Genomic DNA, 17,496 nt, shown 5'->3' with positions numbered 1-17,496 from the left:
CCCGTCCGTCGGCTGTTAGAGGGACTCCAGGGAAGATGCAAGTTTAGGCCAGGTGGCCCTGTCTGCCACCCTCTCCCAGACCCTTCCAGTTCCTTTACTTGCTCTGGACGGCGAGAGGGCGGATAGAGGATGAAATCTGGCTTTTTGGTCTCTAGCCCCTCGCCTGCCAAGAGCAGCGCCAGAGCTGCTCCCAGATGCGTGGGTATTCTAGCGTGTGCCCTTCCCCAGCGCAGGCTCTGGCCGCCCGGCTCTGGCGTTGGCCCTGAATGCAGGCCCTCCCCTGTCCCCATCCCCCTGCCTGGCGCTTCCTCCTGGGGTGGAACGCGCCTACCCCTCCCCCACTTGGGGCCTCCGCCAGGCCCGGGCTCCTGGCAGCCGGCCGGCGGCTCCCTGAGCATGCTCCACCTATTTATAGACGGGGCCCTCCCCCAACTGCTATTTCAGTCTCCTGCCAGCTGCCGGCGGCTCATTCGGGAAGGAGGAGCAGGGAGCCGGGCCCAGAGCTGTCACCCAGGGCTGGGAGGGAACGCAGAGAGCCCGCCTGCCTGCTCAGCTCTCCTTCCTGTCCCCTGAGTGCTCAGCCATACCCGCTCCTGGGAGCTCTGGAAGGGCCAGTGGTTGGATGCCCCGCTAGCAGGGAGCTGGGCCTGTGGCTCCGGGGCTCCTGGCTCCTCCTGCCGCCTGGAGTGCCCAGGCCGGATGAGGCACCTCCCCACTGCGCGGGTCCCAGCAGCAGTGGCCTGAGGGAGCCCCTGAGCAGCGAGGGCCCCGCCCAGCCACCTTCCCTTTGGCCGACTCCCGCCTCAGGCGGCCCCCTGCCGGGCATGCTGCTGGTGCCCAAGGCTCAGGGGCTTGTGGAGATGCTGCAGACCATCTATGAGACGGAATCCTGTTTCTCAGCAGATGGGATGCCAGGCCGGGAACCATCCTTGGAAATCCTGCCTCGGACCCCTCTACATGGCCTCCCTGTGGCAGGTAAGTGCCTCGGTGTCCCCGCCTGCCCTCTGCCACTGGGCATCCTTGTCTCTGGGGCTGAGCGTCTGGCTCCAAGTCTCGCCCAGGTGGGGTCCTGCTTAGATCTTTCTGGAGGTCTTTGTTGAGGATACGTGCAGTCAGGGGAGGTGTGCTTACTGGGATGAGCTTCCCTGCTCTCCCTGGGCCAAAACCTGCCCCCCGACCATGCCCTCCAGCTGCACTCTGCTGCATCTCTTCGAGTCCCTTTGGCCTCCGGCGGGGTCTACATCAGCTGCTGGGGGCTGTGGATTACTAGAGGATCCTGGCCTAGTTGGCACCATGGTCAGAGGGGAGGAAGTGGGTCAGTGACCTGCCTCCAGGCTGTCTGCTCCCCAGGTCTGGACAAGGGAGGAACCCATAGCCCGAGTGTCCCTAAGAATAAAGGCTACCCCCAGTCCTCTGGCTGGGTTCTTAGGGTCAGAGGGTCCAGTGCAGTGATTTCTGCGAGTCCCCAGTCAGGAGTGCCCTGGGAATCAGACACCTGGGGAGGAGGCTTGATGCGGTTGTGGTGGAGGTAGGCAGAGGCTGGCAGCTGGGTGGTTGGGGGTCTTGGCTGCCTTGGCTTCTGGCTCCCCCATATCTCTCCTCCCCCCAAGCTTTGGTTTATTCTCAACACATGAGGATGAAGGAATGTTACTCAGGCTCATAGGGCTTGAGGACTCCCTAGCCCTCCCACCTTCTCAGCAGGGACGTTTTTGGCTCTTGGCTGGGGGTGGCGTCCCCCAGAGCCGGGCCACTCCTTCCCTCCCTCCCAGGAACCTGTTGGCAGCATCAGGCCTTCCTGGCACAGCCTCCCCACCAGGCCGGCACCACAAGATGCTTCCTCTAGGGAGGGGCCTGCTGGACCCATGCCCGCTTGGCACTTGGGTGTGGGTGTCTGTGTGTGTATGTATGGGGAATCTTTGCCTCTGGATATGTGGGTGTGGGTCCCAGGCTTTGAACTGGAAGGTGGGAGCCATGTGCCTGTGCAAGTGCCAGTGATTTGGCTCTAAGCTGTCCAGGGATAAGGTTGCAGCTGGACTGGGATGTGTGAGAGGATGGAGGTTTGGGGAACATTTGGAAAAGCCTTCAAACCAAGCCTACCGTCTGCCTGAGCAGGGAAGCCCATGTAGTCTCCTAAGGTCGCAGCATAACCCTGGCGACCAGCCCTGAGAGTGCCCGTGCAGGCCCCTGGGATGGGGGGTGGAACCTTGGGGCCAGCCGTGCAGAGTCTCTGCACAGTCCCCTGGGAGGGGTGTAAACGCAGAGGGCTGTTCTAGCCCCGGTCTGGTGGAGCCCACAGCTCTAGCTAAAGACCTGCCTGCTCACTCCTACCCTGAAGCCTCTGGGAGTCAAGGTGGTCCCTTGCCAAGCAAAGGGCTGACCATTCAGAGCATCTGCCTGGGGGGTGGTTCTACCCCATTTGGCAGATGCCATATCAGTCCACCCATCCTGTCCCCACTGCCCCTTGCCTCCCAGAAGCAGTTGGCGGTCGGCCGGCCTGAAGTTTCCTCCTCAGCATGTTCTCTCATCCTCTTTCAAGTTGGGCCCCCGAGTCCTTGCAGGCTGGAACCCCGCTGATCCCGTCCCTTCCCTAAGGCTCCCCGTCCCTGCATAGACCCCCCAGCCAGTCCCTGCCCCCCGGCCCCGACACATGCACGCTGCCTAGCCTTCTGAGCGGTGGCGTGGTCCATGCTGGCAGGAGGGAGGCGTGAGTCACCTCAGCGGCTCGGGGAGAGGGCTAAGAATGTTCCCCCTGCGCAGCTCTGATGCTGTGTCTGTGACGCGGCTGGGGACAGATATAGGCCTGGAGCTCGGCTGCCTTGTTTTTTTTTTTTTTGGACTCTGGAATGTAAATAGATGTTTCAAATAGAAACGCTTTAACCTTTGGGTTAAAAAAAAATCCACCCCGGATAAACACGGCCATGAGGGCCAGGCAGCCTGGTGTTCCCCCCCCAACCCTCCCCCGCCGCCTCCTCTCTCCATCTCTTGATCAGTCTCCAGACAGGATGCAAAAGCCTGTGGCTAAAAAAGCAGGTGTCCAGGGACGCTTCTTGGGCAGTGTGTGTTGCCAGGCCTCCCCAGCCCGAGGGTTTGAGGAAAAGGGGCTTTCCAGGGTGGGTGTCTGCCCTGAACTCCCTGCCCACTCCAGCAGTAAGTCTTTGGAGCCCTATTTTAGGGGCATCCTTGGCTCTCTGGACTGTCCTGTGCGCACTTAGCACAGTGCCTGGCACATGGATGAATGAATGTTGCTTGAGGAGACTGGCATCCAGGGCTGACAGCAGGATTCCTGGGCTCTATTCTGGGGCTTGGCCCTCTAGGTGAATAGACAGATATGGTGAGTTGCCCTGATGGGTGAGCCGGAGTCTTGGCAGGCGAGCCCACGAAGGATGTGGGGTGCTCTCCTCTGTTCCTGCTTGAGGACGGGGACAAAACACAGCTTCTGCTAGTGCTGTCAGGTCTTCCTTGATGGATGGGGTCTCTGCCTGGCTCCTTCTGCAACAGCCCAGCACACAGTGGACACCCCTCTCATACAGGCTTGGTCCCGGCTCGGGGAGCCCAGGCGCTTGAACTCTGGTGAGGGATTCCCAAGGATGCAGTGCCGGGGGATCCCCTGCCTCCCTTCTGTTGGGCCTTGGATTTCCCTCTGGCCTGGACTGGGCAGCGTGCTGCTGCTTGGGCAACGTGTAGGATGTTAAAAGCAGGCATGGAGGAGGAGTCTTCTTTCCCCAGCGAGGGAGGGTGTGAATCCCGCTTATGCCAGGAAGGGATGCTATGGTTGTTGGGAAGTGCCATGGGGTCTGAGTTTGGTATTGGGGTTTCCCCTGGATATTCTTATTCACGTTCTTCATACCATTCCAAGCTTGGCTAGGTAGGTGGGTGTGTAGGCATAGGGGTGTGGGTAGGTCGGAGGTGCGAGACTGGGGTGGGAGGGGAATTAATATTATAATCTACTAAATGATGGGTATTAGGGTGCTTTCCTTACCTTATCTCCCTTGGAAAGGTATTAATAGCTATGTTTTACAGTTGAGAAGGATCTGAGAAGTTACGGAACTTGCGCAAGGTCACAGAGTAAATGACGGCTGGGCTTCAGACTCAGGTCTTTGTGTAGGGCGACGTCTAACCCATACAAGAGCTTCCCTGTACAAAGTTTTTTAAAGGCGGCCCTTCTTCCAGGTGGCTATATCCTCAAGCCAGAGTGCATGGCTTAGCACTGGGAGCATGGGCTAGACTTCAGCCCCCAACTTGCCCCTTCAGTTGGGTGCCCTTGTGCAGTACACAACCTGTACAACCTTATGTGGTGGGTCTGTCTTTGTTGCTTCCAAAGTTTTTTCTCCTCGACAAGAGAGACCATTCTGGTCTTGGGGGGCTCCTGAGGTTTCTGGGAGGAGACTGTTTTCTACAGATACTGGGGGCCGCTGAATCAGCTATTTCCCTCCCTGTAGGGATTTCGGCCCAAGCGGGGAGAAGGCGGCTCAGGAACAAAGTTGAACACCTTGTCCCATTCAGACAGGCTCCCCTGCCCCCATCCCCTCCTACCCCACCCCCTCTTCTTGTTTTTGAGACCCTCAGCTGTCCCTTCCCTGCTGCACAGCTGCCAGACAGGAAATCAGATTAACCGTGTCCACGCACACAGCTGTAACAGCTGTCAGGTTGGCAGCAGAAATGCCGCCAGCGGGGGGACACTGTGAGAAAGTAGTCCTCAAACTTTCAGTTGCTGCAGAATTACCGAGGGGAGCTATTAAAATGCGGGTTCCCAAGCCTTACCCCCCACCCCAAGGTTCGGATTCCGTAGGGCAGCCCAGGAACCAGCATTTTTAACACATCTCAGATGATTTTGATGTGAGTAGGCTCAGACCATGCTTGGAGTATGGGCAGGGGTCCTGTGGGCAGGGGTCCTCTGGACAGGGGTCATGGGGCCTAGCAGCCTGCCAGTGGATGTCACCAGTCTCCCTAGAAGGCCTCGATGGGCTTTGGGACTCTTGGGAAAAGGCCAGCTACAGAGGGAGGGAGGCTGTTGCCTCAGTCAGATTCAAATCCAGCTCCCAGCAGCCTGGCCGTCTGGAGACGGAGGATGTCTTAAGACACTGGGGAGCAGGTGTCTGAATCCCAGCGGGGCAGGGGATTGTGACAAGTGGCCAGGGGGACAGGGCACTCTGCTGGACGCTCCGGGCTGGGCTGTGCTCGGGGAGTAGTGCAGGCAGAGCTCCTGCCCTGGAGCCCCTGCTGTCCACCCCAGGTGTGGAGCGAGCAGTCCCAGCAACATCTGCAGACTTTGAATGGTTAGTGTGCCTTTTAATTGCCTCTAGCTTAGTGCCCAAGTGTTTCCTGGAAATGGCTGGGCTGGGAGAAGTGAGTCTACTTATCCTCCAGAGAGCTGCTCAAGACCAGTGACTAACTCTGTTTTTGCCGGTGAGAGATGCTTTGTGCCTTCCACCAGGGCTCTGCATCCCTTAAGCTTAAGGTCCTTGAGAGGCACAGTCTACGTCAAGGTTTCTGGCGGTTCTGTTCACTTGGCCCTCTTTCCCCCTGCACTCCCGGCTCTGGGGTTCTGGGGCCAACCAGGTCTCCCATCTAGATCCCTGGCTCCTTCATACGGAGTTTGGCGCCCTGCTCTCATTAAGTTCAGGAATAGCCTTCAAGATTTCTCCTGGGTTTTGGTGGGAGGCAAGAGAGAACCAGAAGACCCAGGGTTAAGCCCCGGCTCCTCCGCCTCCTTTCCAGGTGACTTTGGATGAATTTCTTCCATCTCTGGCTTTACTTTCCTCCTCTGTCAACTGGGGGAGTTGAGTGGCTGATCCGGCTGGCACTTCCTTCAGTGACATTCTAAGTCTTTGACATCAGTTTCACGTTGCTTCTGCCTAAGAGGGGCTTCGGGTCGCCCGAGTCCTGGCCCCAGGTGGATGTAGAATGGTACTGGGGAGAGGGGTGTTGCCTGCAGCAGGCACAGCAAAGTTAGATACCTGGAAAGGCTTTCTGACTGCCGGGAGCTGGGGCCCAAGAGCAGGGACCAAAGCTTGTGTTCACCTGTGTTAAGTAATGCTTTTAAGGGACTGAGGGATCCCACCGCTGTGGGCTGAGCCTCAGAGGACAGGGTGGCCCTTCTTGGAGCTAACAAGGCAGGGGAGGCCGGAGAGACAGGCTAGAAGCGCTGCCGTCAGGAGGAGGCTCTTCCCAGGGATGCCTCCTCCTGCGCTGGGATCCAGCTGCCGGCCGCTCCAGCTTGTGTTGTGTGGGGCCCACCGGAAGGGCTTTGATTGGGACAGGACCACAGAGTGACCTTGGGACGGTCTGAAATGAGAGCGCTAAGAGAGCTTAGGCTTCACTAGACCGCCAGAGGGGTCCAGGACACACAAAAATGTCAGGAGCCATTAATAGCCTCTACTAGTACCTCCTGAGATTTTCCCAGGCTCTGCGCCAAGCTCCACTGCACGTGTTATCTCTCCGGAGCCCTAGCAGCTCTGGGAGGTGGGTGCTATTCTTCCTCCCATTTCACAGATACCCGCACGCAGCACGAGGAGGGGCTTGGTGTCTTGCCCTAGGAAGTGGCAGAGGCTGACTTGAACCCTGGTGTTCTCTTATTCCAGAGCCCTCGCTCTTAACCATTATGTGATGTGTGTTGGCTTGCACTGCATGGGGAGTTGGGAAAATTGCTAGGTGAGCGTCATCCCCAGCTCGCACATGTGGAAATACTGTCTGCATTGTGGTAGAACCTGTCGAGCCTAAATTGGCCTCCCTAGTCACGTAAGAGCACAGAAATAGATCATGGGAAACCGTCCTTGGTGGGGAGGGGTCATCGGCGTCATGGGGAGGAGTGTGAAATGCTGTTCCCTGCCTCCTTCCAAAATCCCTCAAGGCCAGCAAGGGGACAAGAGCCTTTTCCCATTCTCCAGAGGGACAGGACGAGGTCATCTGACATTTAAGGAAGCTGCTGACACCCCAGACTGCTGAGGGAGCTCCCGAGGGCCTGGGTGCTGGTGGAAGGCACTGCCCTCTAGGGTGGGCTGCCAGCCTGTTGCTCTCCAGAGGGGCCAGTTCTCTGAGCACCTGGGATGGCCCGCATTGGAGTTAGCACTGCATAGGTTAGTGTTCAGACGGATCCCGCCTGAGCTGGGAGCCAGGACTCCTGGGTTTGAGTCCCTGCTACTTAAACGGTGAGATCTCCTGCACAGCAGCCTGAGAGGCTTGGTTTCCTTGCCTGTGACACGAGGCAGCTGCAACAGATGATCTCCCCTTTCCCCCTCTTCGCTCTTTTTGTTGGGGGGAGCTCTTCAGATCCAAGGCTTATCTGCAGAGGCCTCATTTTCATCCTGTGTAGACATTCCAAACGGCTTAATACACCCCTCCCTCAAACTCTGTGTACCCTGGCTCCCGTCCTCCCCCCAGCCTTCTGTGGCTGGGGGCTCCTGGGAGCAGGGTCTTTTTAGAGCCAATTGTTAAGCTTCTTAGGTCTGCCAGGTCGGTCCACACACTGTGGGGCCCCTCCCCCTCCAGTGCTTCTCCAGGGGGAACTCAAGGTACCATTTCCTTGCTGCCAGGGTTTGGGTCACAGGGATACTGGAGTTGGTGACTTCTCCAAGAGAAGGCTGGGAGCCGGGGCATGGCCTGTGGTGTGTTCAGAGCAGGAGGAAGGCTTGACCTTGGTTTTTATTTTGAACCCTTTGCCCAAAGGTGCTGCTAAAAACCTGCTCTTGGCCTGCTAGAACCCCTTGTCTGCTCGGGGGCAGTGTCCCTTTGCCTGGACACTCTCTTTTTAGTCTAAGCCTGTGCTGGCAGTCATCCCAGAGGTTACCCTGTCAGCACCTGCGTCATCCTTCCCTTCCCCCCGCCCCCGCCCCGAGGAGTCAGGGTAACCCTGGCTGTGCTGCCCAGAGAATCTGCTGGGGGAGCCCCCGCTGGGCTGATCGGAAGCCCAGCTAGATGGGAAGGAAGTGTCACTGAAGTATCACTGGCGCTGCTCAGTTGTACCCATGAGCTGGGAAGAGTGGTCCCCTCTAAGCCAGAGCCTGGTGTGTGTGGGGCCCTTCTGACCGCTGCCCACCCAGCTGCCTGGGCTGGGGCTTCTCCGGGGAGGCAGTGTTGGTTAGTCCTTCCGAAGGCCGGAGGACAGGATGCTCTTGCTGCCAGTTCCTAAGGCCACAGCTCCCAGGCAGGGTCAGAGTCCCCGGAAGGGGAGGAGTATGGAGCAGGCCGACCTGGACCCTTCTGTCTGCCTCTGCAGGAGGTCCCTGGGTCAGTTACTGGCTTCCTCTCCACTTCAGCAGCTCCCTGTCAGGAGGAGGCCTGGGGTAGGAGGCCGTGCCCTCCCATGTGACCCCTTCCCAGGCCTTTGCTGGCCAGAGTCCCCAGCCTGTCCTCTTAGGGACCAGTGTCCCTCCATCTACTTTCTTCCCTTTCCAGAGGTCCTGCCACCTTTCTCAGTCCACCAGGAGGCGGTCGAGAGCCTCCTCCTATCACGACACTCCCATTTCCCCTTCCAGGTGCTTGGTTCTCAGGGCAGCCACTGCCACCTGCTCTGCTCATGCTAAGCTTGCAGAGGGCACAGATCCTCGAGGGGGAGCAAGGCCAGCCACACTCTAGGTTTCATGCCCAGAAAACTGCATCTGGGGGGCTCTGTGCCTCCCCGCACCCTTTCCCTGACTCCAGCTGTCCAGCCGCAGCCCCTTCCATCTTGGATGGAGCCGGGTTACTACCTGCAGACCCACGGGCTGCTGCGTCCTGTCCAGGCCCCACAGGGCCTGCAGATTACTATTCCATCGCTCATCCTTCCTGCTTGTGTGGGAACAAGGCTGTGTGGCAGAGCCCGCTGGCCGCCCCGCCACCTGCATACCAATGGGACTGAGGCTGCGGCTGCAGCACAGGACCTAGCATCTCTGCCGCGGTGGCAGCGGCTGTGCAGGAGCCCTGGTGGGAGAGTCCTCTTGCCTGAGCCCGTGCCCTCTCTGCAGGGCTCCTGCAAGGGAAGCCAGCACTGCTGGCGGCAGTTCCAGCCCAAGCAGGGTTATCTGCTGGGAGCCAGGAGCACTTGGACCCCTGCCCTTCCCTGGGCGGGCGGGCGGGCTGGCATCCGGCTCCCACAGCCCCGGCACTGCCGGGAGCAGCAGGTTGAAGCCTGTCCACCTCTTGGCTGAGTGATCAGAGTGCCACGGGCCAAGCCAGCCTTGCCTAGGAACAGATAACACTCCGGCCAGCCTGGGACCTTGCTGAGCGTTTCCAGGGCTGGGGACACCTGAGGCTGGCTGCTGGTTCCTCGCTGCCCACCCTACTTTTGCACCCTGGACAGGGCCGGCCACCTCCAGAAAGGGCCTCTGTAGTTTCCCAGGGCCTTTCCTCCTGGTGCTGGGGCAGGACATGGGTTAGGAGGGAAAGTGTGTGTGTGTGTGTGTGTGTGTGTGTGTGTGTGTGTGTGTGTAACCCCACCCTCCTGGTCACATCTGGCCACTCCTGCAGATGTGGCTCTGGCCTTGTGGCCGCAGAGTCGTCAGTGTGGCTGGCGGGCAAACCACAGAGGAATGTGCCCGGCAGTGCTGGGGGAAGAAGGGCTAATGGGGAGCATGAAAGATAACTGTGCTCAGGCTACCTTCCCTCTCCCATCTCCAGTGGGTCCCAGGAGCCATGTTCAGCCACGAGGGTAGCATGGCCTTGGCCTTCAGCAGGCCTCGTCCCTGCCTTGGGGGGACACTCATTCAGTGCAGGCTCCCTGGAGAGATCCAGGCTCACAGACTGCAGTGGGTGTGGGAGCCTTTCTTAGCTCAGCCCTTAGCCCTCCTCCCGGCTCCCTCTCCACTCCTGATAAGAGATGGCAGTGGGGGCCTGGGCAGAGGCCTGCTGGTGAGGGCAGGGGACTCCGGCAGCCGTCAGGATGGGGGGCAGGCCTGGGCTGGAGTGGGCCCCCTTGCCACCGGAAAGTCTGCCCAGCTCCCTGTGGCCTCCCTGGGCTGGAGTGGGGAAAGTGAGGCCTGTCTTTGGAGAAAGAAGTGGAAAAGAAACAAGACGGTCTGGCCCTGCCCCTCACTTCCTCCTTTCCAGGCAGTGGGTAGCTTGCCTTCCCTTTCCTGCAGGCGTCAGGAGGCTTTGTGGGGTGTGGGCTGGGCTCGGGGCTCCCTGCTGGCGTGGTGTTTGCCCAGTTGCCCTGGCAACCACAGGGCAGTGGTGGAGAGTGACATTCAGTGACCAGAGGACAGTATACAGGGATCAAGAGGTCGAGACCCATCTTTCCCATAAGCCCATTGGAATCTTTTGCCACTTCCTGGGGCCCCTTGGTCCATGCGGGCCTGGACGCAAGGTCCTGGGACCCAGCAGGTCCCCTCCACCCCTTTCCCCTTTCCCTGCGGGTTCTCCCTGGGACTGGAGTTCTGAGATCTCTGCCTTGGCTCCAGCCAGCCAGCGCCCCCTGCCATTACCCTTCTTCCTGTCTGATTCCCTTTCCTTTCCTGTCTCCTCCTCCCACCTCCTCCCTGCGCCTGCCCGCCCATTCTCTCTCTCTTTCCCCCCTCCCCCCAGGCACAGCTGCTGTTTGGCTCACTCTATATATAGCGGCATTTTCAGGGTAATTACAATAAAACTGTTGAAAGGAGATAATCCAGCAAAGGAAGCGAGTCTGACTCCCAGCCCCCTCCTGTCCCTGGTTTGGTGCAGCCCTGCACCCCCCCTTTTCCTGCGGCCTCCTGCTCCCACCCCACCCCGTATTCCCATAGCCTCTCCTGCCCGCCCCATCTGCCCTAGCTGAGTGTGGGGCAGAGAAAAGGGGAACGGATAGGGGTGCCCAGAGGGTCTCCACAGGCCTCTCCTGGGCTTAGCGAGGTCCCTGGCTGCTAGCCACATTAGTTCTAGAACTAACGTCTGTGCCTCCGTTTCTCCTGTAGTATATAGACCTCTTGGCAGGGATTGTGTGGTGTTGAGAGGTGGGGGAGGAGGCACAGGAAGGACGGTGGTTAAAAGTATAGGATTTGGGCTTCCCTGGTGGCGCAGCGGTTGAGAGTCCGCCTGCCGATGCAGGGGACACGGGTTCGTGCCCCGGTCCGGGAAGATCCCACATGCCGCGGAGCGGCTGGGCCCGTGAGCCATGGCCGCTGAGCCTGCGCGTCCGGAGCCTGTGCTCCGCAACGGGAGAGGCCACAACAGTGAGAGGCCCGCGTACCGCAAAAAAAAAAAAAGTATAGGATTTGGAATCACATCTTGGTTCATTGATCACCTGGCTGTATGTCTTTGGTCGTGTTACTTACACCTCTCTAAACCTCAGTTTCCTTATCACTAAAGTAATTCACATAAAATGCCCAGGGGCCTTAACTATCAATGACGATATTCTTTGTTGAACACTCGTGATCTTCCAGGTACCCTGCTTTGCTTATGCATGTTTTCTTTCTTTTTTCTTTTTTAAATAAATTTATTTATTTAATTTTGGCTGCGTTGGGTCTTCGTTGCTGCACGCGAGCTTTCTCTAGTTGCGGTGAGCAGGGGCTACTCTTCATTGCGGTGCGGTGGCTTCTCTTGTTGCGGAGCACAGGCTCTAGGCACGCGGGCTTCAGTAGTTGTGGTGCACGGGCTTAGTTGCTCTGCAGCATGTGGGATTTTCCCGGACCAGGGCTCGAACCCGTGTGCCCTGCATCGGCAGGTGGATTCTTAACCACTGCGCCACCAGGGAAGCCCTGCACGTTTTCTTAGTGAAATTCATGGCTTCGATCTCATTTAATTAAGGCAGAAGGTTGTATCCATAGAGCAGAGGGATTTGAGTCCCCCCTCCCCCATTCTCTTTGGGTCTAGTCGTCCTGCCTGGTAGCTTTCTGGGCCCCAGGCATGGCAGCCAGGGCCCGGTGGGGTCTGGGGTGGCCCACTGACCCCTTCCTGTCTCTTCTCCCTGCAGTGGAGGTGAAGCCGGTGCTGCCAGGGGCCATGCCCAGCTCCATGGGGGGCGGGGGAGGAGGCAGCCCCAGCCCCGTGGAGCTGCGGGGTGCGCTGGCAGGCCCCGTGGACCCCGCGCTGCGGGAGCAGCAGCTACAACAGGAGCTCCTGGCGCTCAAGCAGCAGCAGCAGCTGCAGAAGCAGCTCCTGTTCGCTGAGTTCCAGAAACAGCATGACCACCTGACCCGGCAGCATGAGGTCCAGCTGCAGAAGCACCTCAAGGTGAGCGAGGGAGGGCGCGGGGGTGGGGGGCCACCCAGACCTCTGACCCCCGCCCGGACCCGGCTCACCCAGCCTGCTCCCCCTGCGCCCCTGCAGCAGCAGCAGGAGATGCTGGCAGCCAAGAGGCAGCAGGAGCTGGAGCAGCAGCGGCAGCGGGAGCAGCAACGGCAGGAGGAGCTGGAGAAGCAGCGGCTGGAGCAGCAGCTGCTCATCCTGCGAAACAAGGAGAAGAGCAAAGAGAGTAAGGCCTGGGGCCGCCCGGGGCCAGCTGGGACTCCTGCCCCGCCCCACGCCTGCCAGCTGTGGGGACCTGGCCCCAAGCTCCCGGTCAGCTGTGCCCTGTCCCGCAGGTGCCATCGCCAGCACTGAGGTGAAGCTGAGGCTCCAGGAATTCCTCCTGTCGAAGTCAAAGGAGCCCACACCAGGCGGCCTCAACCATTCCCTCCCACAGCATCCCAAATGCTGGTAATGGCCCCTGGCAGGCATGGGTTGCAGAGGTGTCCTGCTCAGGGGCTGCTTGGCTGCAGGATGGCAAGGGGCTCCTGGCCTGAAGCCATATAGGGGCTCTGTAATCTCTCCTAGGAGATGAGACTCCCACCCCTGTTTGTCTCCTCGCTGCCCTCCCCAGGATCCATTTCCTATCCCCATATGCAGTGGATGTTTCATAAATGTAGATTGCTTGGTGGCCGGTCCAGCTGGCTGGGTGATAACCTACACCTGTTTCCATCCCCTCCCTCCACCCTGCAGGGGAGCCCACCATGCTTCTTTGGACCAGAGTTCCCCTCCCCAGAGCGGCCCCCCTGGGACGCCTCCCTCCTACAAACTGCCTTTGCTTGGGCCCTACGACAGCCGCGATGACTTCCCCCTCCGCAAAACAGGTGAGTGAGTACAACCTGGCCTCCCAGGATATGGGGGGGTGGCGGGGGCAGAGGTGGGAATGTGGAGGGGCCAGGCTAGGCTGCAGATGTGTCCGTTTGTGTGCGTGTGTCTGAGCCCTGGCTGCCTTCTCCCCAGCCTCCGAACCCAACTTAAAAGTACGTTCGAGGCTAAAGCAGAAGGTGGCAGAGCGGAGAAGCAGTCCCCTCCTGCGTCGCAAGGACGGGACTGTCATTAGCACCTTTAAGAAGAGAGCTGTTGAGATCACAGGTGCCGGGCCTGGAGGTAAGGGCTCCTCTCCTGTCCCTGTTCTGAGGGCCGGGGAGTGGGGGATGGCTCCGAGCAGGCCCAGGTGACAGCCACTTCTCCCGTAGCGGCAGCCGTGTGTAACAGCGCGCCAGGCTCCGGCCCCAGCTCTCCTAACAGCTCCCACAGCACCATCGCCGAGAATGGCTTTACTGGCTCAGTCCCCAACATCCCCACCGAGGTACAGGCCTGCCAAGGGCTGGGCGGGTGGGCCAGAGCTGCTTTCTGTCCCATCCGGTCTGTCTGGCTGAGAGTGCCCAGCAGGGACCCCTCTGCCTGCGTGGACAGGCTAGAGGGACCTATTGCCCCGAAGTGGGATCTGTCCCACGGGCCTCTGAATGGCTCTTATCTCTCAGTCCCCCCAAGGTGGGGCTTGGTGCAGGAAGCGGGGCGCCATTCAGAGCCCTCAGCCTTGGCCCCAGGTGGCCCCCCTTTGCCTGCTCTCATGCTTGTCTCTCCCAACTGCTCCCCAGATGCTCCCCCAGCACCGGGCCCTCCCTCTGGACAGCTCCCCCAACCAGTTCAGCCTCTACACGTCTCCCTCTCTGCCCAACATCTCCCTAGGGCTGCAGGCCACGGTCACTGTCACCAACTCGCACCTCACCGTAAGTACGGGGCACATACCCTGTCCTCCCTCTGGTGTTGAGGTCTTCGGTCCTGGATGCCCCCGGCTGGGGCTGTTGTCCTCCCAGGGTCCTGATGGAGATCAGATGGCCCTCCTGCAGAGCTGGGGGTGGGCAGAGGGTAGGTGAGGGATGCTGGTCCAAAGTCGGCAGGACTGGGGCCAGTATAAACCCCTCCCTCGTCTCCATCTCCTCTCCCCAGGCCTCCCCGAAGCTTTCGACGCAGCAGGAGGCCGAGAGGCAGGCCCTCCAGTCCCTGCGGCAGGGTGGTGCGCTGACGGGCAAGTTCATGAGCACATCCTCTATCCCCGGCTGCCTGCTGGGCGTGGCACTGGAGGGCGACACCAGCCCCCACGGGCACGCCTCTCTGCTGCAGCACGTGCTGCTGCTGGAGCAGGCCCGGCAGCAGAGTACCCTCATCGCTGGTGAGTGGGCGGGCAGCCGTCCGAGGAGGGGGTGTCAGCGCCCCCCATTCTGAGGGCTCAAGGAAGGACCAACTGCCAGGGAGAAGTAGCCAGGGATACTCACCAGCCCTGTCACAGCTCCCCTCCGTGGCATCAGTGATTTCTTCCATATTCTACAGACGTTATTGAGTACCTACAGCCGGCCAGGCACTGTTCCCGAAATCTGCCGTCGTAATGGAGCTCACATTCCAGAGCAGTGCTGTCCAGTAGAAATATAATACGAGCCGTATGTGTACTTTAAAGTGTTCTAGTGGCCACATTAAAAAATGTAAAAAGGAACAGGTGAAATTAGTTTTAATAACATATACTTAACTTAGTATATCTAGGATACTATCATTTGAACATAAAATGAATATAAAGAGTTAGCAATGAAATATTTTTTATTTATTTATTTATAAAAATAAATTTATTTATTTATTTATTTTTAATTTTGGCTGCGTTGGGTCTTCGTTGCTGCGTGCAGGCTTTCTTTAGTTGCAGCGAGTGGGGGCTCCTCTTGTTGCGGAGCACAGGCGCTAGGCGTGCGGGCTTTAGTTGTGGCGTGTGGGCTCAGTAGCTGTGGCTCGTGGGCTGCAGAGCGCAGGCTCCATAGCTATGGCGCCCAGGCTTAGCTGCTCTGCAGCATGTGGGATCTTCCCGGACCAGGGCTTGAACCCATGTCCCCTGCATTGGCAGGCGGATTCTTAACCACTGTGCCACCAGGGAAGTCCAGCAGTGAAATATTTTACTTTGTTTCATACCATCTTTGAAATTTGGTACGTATTTCACACTTAGAGCACATCTCAGTTGAGACAGGCCATGTTTCAAGTGCTCAGTGGTCACGTGTGGCTGGCAGCCATGGGATTGGACAGCACGGCTTTGGACAGTCAGCCCATAAGTAGCTGGTGGCATCAGAAGAGGTTCTGCTTAAAAGACACGTGATCCTGGCCTCCAGGCTTCCCAGCTGGGGGTGGGATCCTCCACGTCCGTGATCAGGGAGGTCTTGCAGTTGGGGACAACTAGTCATTGTTCATGCACACGGAGGGCCCGAGACTATACGTGCTCGTAAGTGAATCCAGGAAGTTTTGCTGGAGGTGGTGGCTCTGAGCTGCAAGACTGTTCAGTTGTGGGGAGGAGGAGGAATGGGGCTCAGGTTTGGGGGCAGGGTGCTCCAGGCCCCTCGAAGGTTTTTCCTGAGTATGGAGGTGGCGCTGTTCCAGAAGGGGGAGAGTCTCGGGGTGGGAGTGGGAGCCTGGTGCCCTGACAGTGATGGTTACTTCCCTCTCCCCACCACCTCCACAGTGCCGCTCCACGGGCAGTCCCCGCTGGTGACGGGTGAGCGCGTGGCCACCAGCATGCGGACGGTGGGCAAGCTCCCGCGGCACCGGCCCCTGAGCCGCACTCAGTCCTCGCCGCTGCCCCAGAGCCCCCAGGCCCTGCAGCAGCTGGTCATGCAGCAGCAGCACCAGCAGTTCCTAGAGAAGCAGAAGCAGCAGCAGCTGCAGCTGGGCAAGGTGAGCCGGGAGAAGCAAACATCCAGGGCTGTGCTGGGGTCAGGACACAGGGTGCCGGGCTGGCAGGGGGCTGGCACCCAGGCCACTCCCCAGGCTGCATCAGAGGAGCCGCCTCGCCTTTTTCTAATTCACATCAAAGGTCTGTATGGGCTGGGCGGCTGCCTGCCGGGGAGAGAGGAGGGAAGGATAGGACCTCCTGGGCCACAGGCTGCACAGCTGCGCCCCCTCCCAGCTGCCGTGCCTCCTTGTTCTGCTCCTAGATCCTCACCAAGACTGGGGAGCTGCCACGGCAGCCCACCACCCACCCCGAGGAGACAGAGGAGGAGCTGACAGAGCAGCAGGAGGCCTTCCTGGGGGAGGGAGCCCTGGCCATACCCCGAGAAGGCTCCACGGAGAGTGAGAGCACACAGGAAGACCTGGAGGAGGAGGAAGAGGAGGAGGAGGAGGAGGAGGAGGAAGAGGAGGAGGAGGAGGAGGAGGAGGAGGAGGACTGCATCCAGGTCAAGGATGAGGAGGGCGAGAGTGGTGCTGAGGAGGGGCCCGACTTGGAGGAGTCCAGTGCTGGTTACAAAAAGGTGTCCCCTCCGCCCCGGCCCTTGATCACCACCCCTGTGTCCTCCCCCCTATCTTTCCACCTTTGCCTTTCCCTCTCCCCAGTCTGCAGTTTCCAGGCTGTGCAGGAACAACGTTTTAAGAGTGAAAGGGGAGCAGGAAAGAGACAAGGGGCTGTGGAAGGGAGGGAGCTGCTTGTGTCAGTCTCGGAGCTGTCTGTGCCCCGTCTGCCAGCCCCTCCCTGCGTCTGGGACTGCCCCCGCCTGTCTGCTTCAGTGTGTGTGTGTGTGTGTGTGTGTGTGTGTGTGTGTGTGTGTGTGTGTGTGTGTGTGTGTGTGTGTGTGTGTGTGTGTGTGTGTGTGTGTGTGTGCGCGTGTGTGTGTGTGTGTGCGCGCGCGCGCGTGTGTGCGCGCGCGCGAGCATGCACGTGCACGTGGTCTGTGTATATCTGCGTTTCTGCCTGCGTAGGGCCGGTTGTGCGTCGGTCTCTGCGTGCGTGTGTACACACACGCCCCTGCTGTTACTACAGTCTGCCCTGGTGCCTAGCACGCACTCCATTCATTGCGGACACAGCTGAGCCCTCCGGGCCTGACTCATCCCACCCCCTCTCACACCCCCGTCCCTCCCAGCCTCTTACCTCAATGCTACTCCGGTAGCATGACTCATCACGTTCCCCCCGCCAATCTCTCTCCATCTCCTCGGAGATGGAGATGAAGATGGCTAAGGCTGGAGTGTCTCCTGTCCCTGGGGGGAGGAGGTGATACAGAAGAGAAGGGCTGGATTCAGGCCCCCCACCCCCTGGGAGGCCACCTGTCCTCTCTTCCATTTCAGGCTAAGCCTCACCCAGGCTCTCTCCCACTCTCCTCCTTCCCAGGTGTTTGCAGATGCCCAGCAGCTGCAGCCGCTGCAGGTGTACCAGGCGCCCCTCAGCCTGGCCACTGTGCCTCATCAGGCCCTGGGCCGCACCCAGTCCTCACCTGCTGCCCCTGGGGGCATGAAGAGCCCCCCGGACCAGCCCACCAAGCACCTCTTCACCACAGGTGAGCCCCGCGCCCGCACAAGCTG

At 59.5% G+C, this 17,496-nt stretch overlaps 1 protein-coding gene across 4 annotated transcripts in view; it reads left to right on the top strand.

Annotated features, from left to right (window-relative positions):
* The window catches only part of HDAC5 (histone deacetylase 5), a gene marked incomplete at its 5' end in the record, with an annotated part of 29,507 nt that overhangs the window by 6,006 nt on the left and 6,005 nt on the right, over positions 1–17,496 (top strand). Inside the window, 12 exons of one of the 4 annotated variants that reach the window (XM_079725722.1) lie at positions 901–975; positions 11,858–12,117; positions 12,217–12,358; positions 12,468–12,582; positions 12,865–12,995; positions 13,132–13,278; positions 13,368–13,480; positions 13,773–13,904; positions 14,125–14,347; positions 15,668–15,879; positions 16,140–16,454; positions 17,306–17,471. In XM_079725722.1, coding sequence (XP_079581848.1) covers positions 901–975; positions 11,858–12,117; positions 12,217–12,358; positions 12,468–12,582; positions 12,865–12,995; positions 13,132–13,278; positions 13,368–13,480; positions 13,773–13,904; positions 14,125–14,347; positions 15,668–15,879; positions 16,140–16,454; positions 17,306–17,471 — 2,031 coding nt within the window. Of the gene's footprint in view, positions 1–824; positions 976–11,857; positions 12,359–12,467; positions 12,583–12,864; positions 12,996–13,131; positions 13,279–13,367; positions 13,481–13,772; positions 13,905–14,124; positions 14,348–15,667; positions 15,880–16,139; positions 16,455–17,305; positions 17,472–17,496 lie in introns of those variants that run through there. The other 3 variants (XM_079725721.1, XM_079725720.1, XM_079725719.1) reach the window with 3 other exon arrangements.

This window comes from Hyperoodon ampullatus (genome assembly GCF_949752795.1).
Source record: "Hyperoodon ampullatus genome assembly, chromosome: 19".
NCBI lineage: Eukaryota > Metazoa > Chordata > Mammalia > Artiodactyla > Ziphiidae > Hyperoodon > Hyperoodon ampullatus.
The sequence above is the reverse complement of the archived record's forward strand: the minus strand, read 5'-3'. Positions and strand labels throughout refer to the sequence as shown.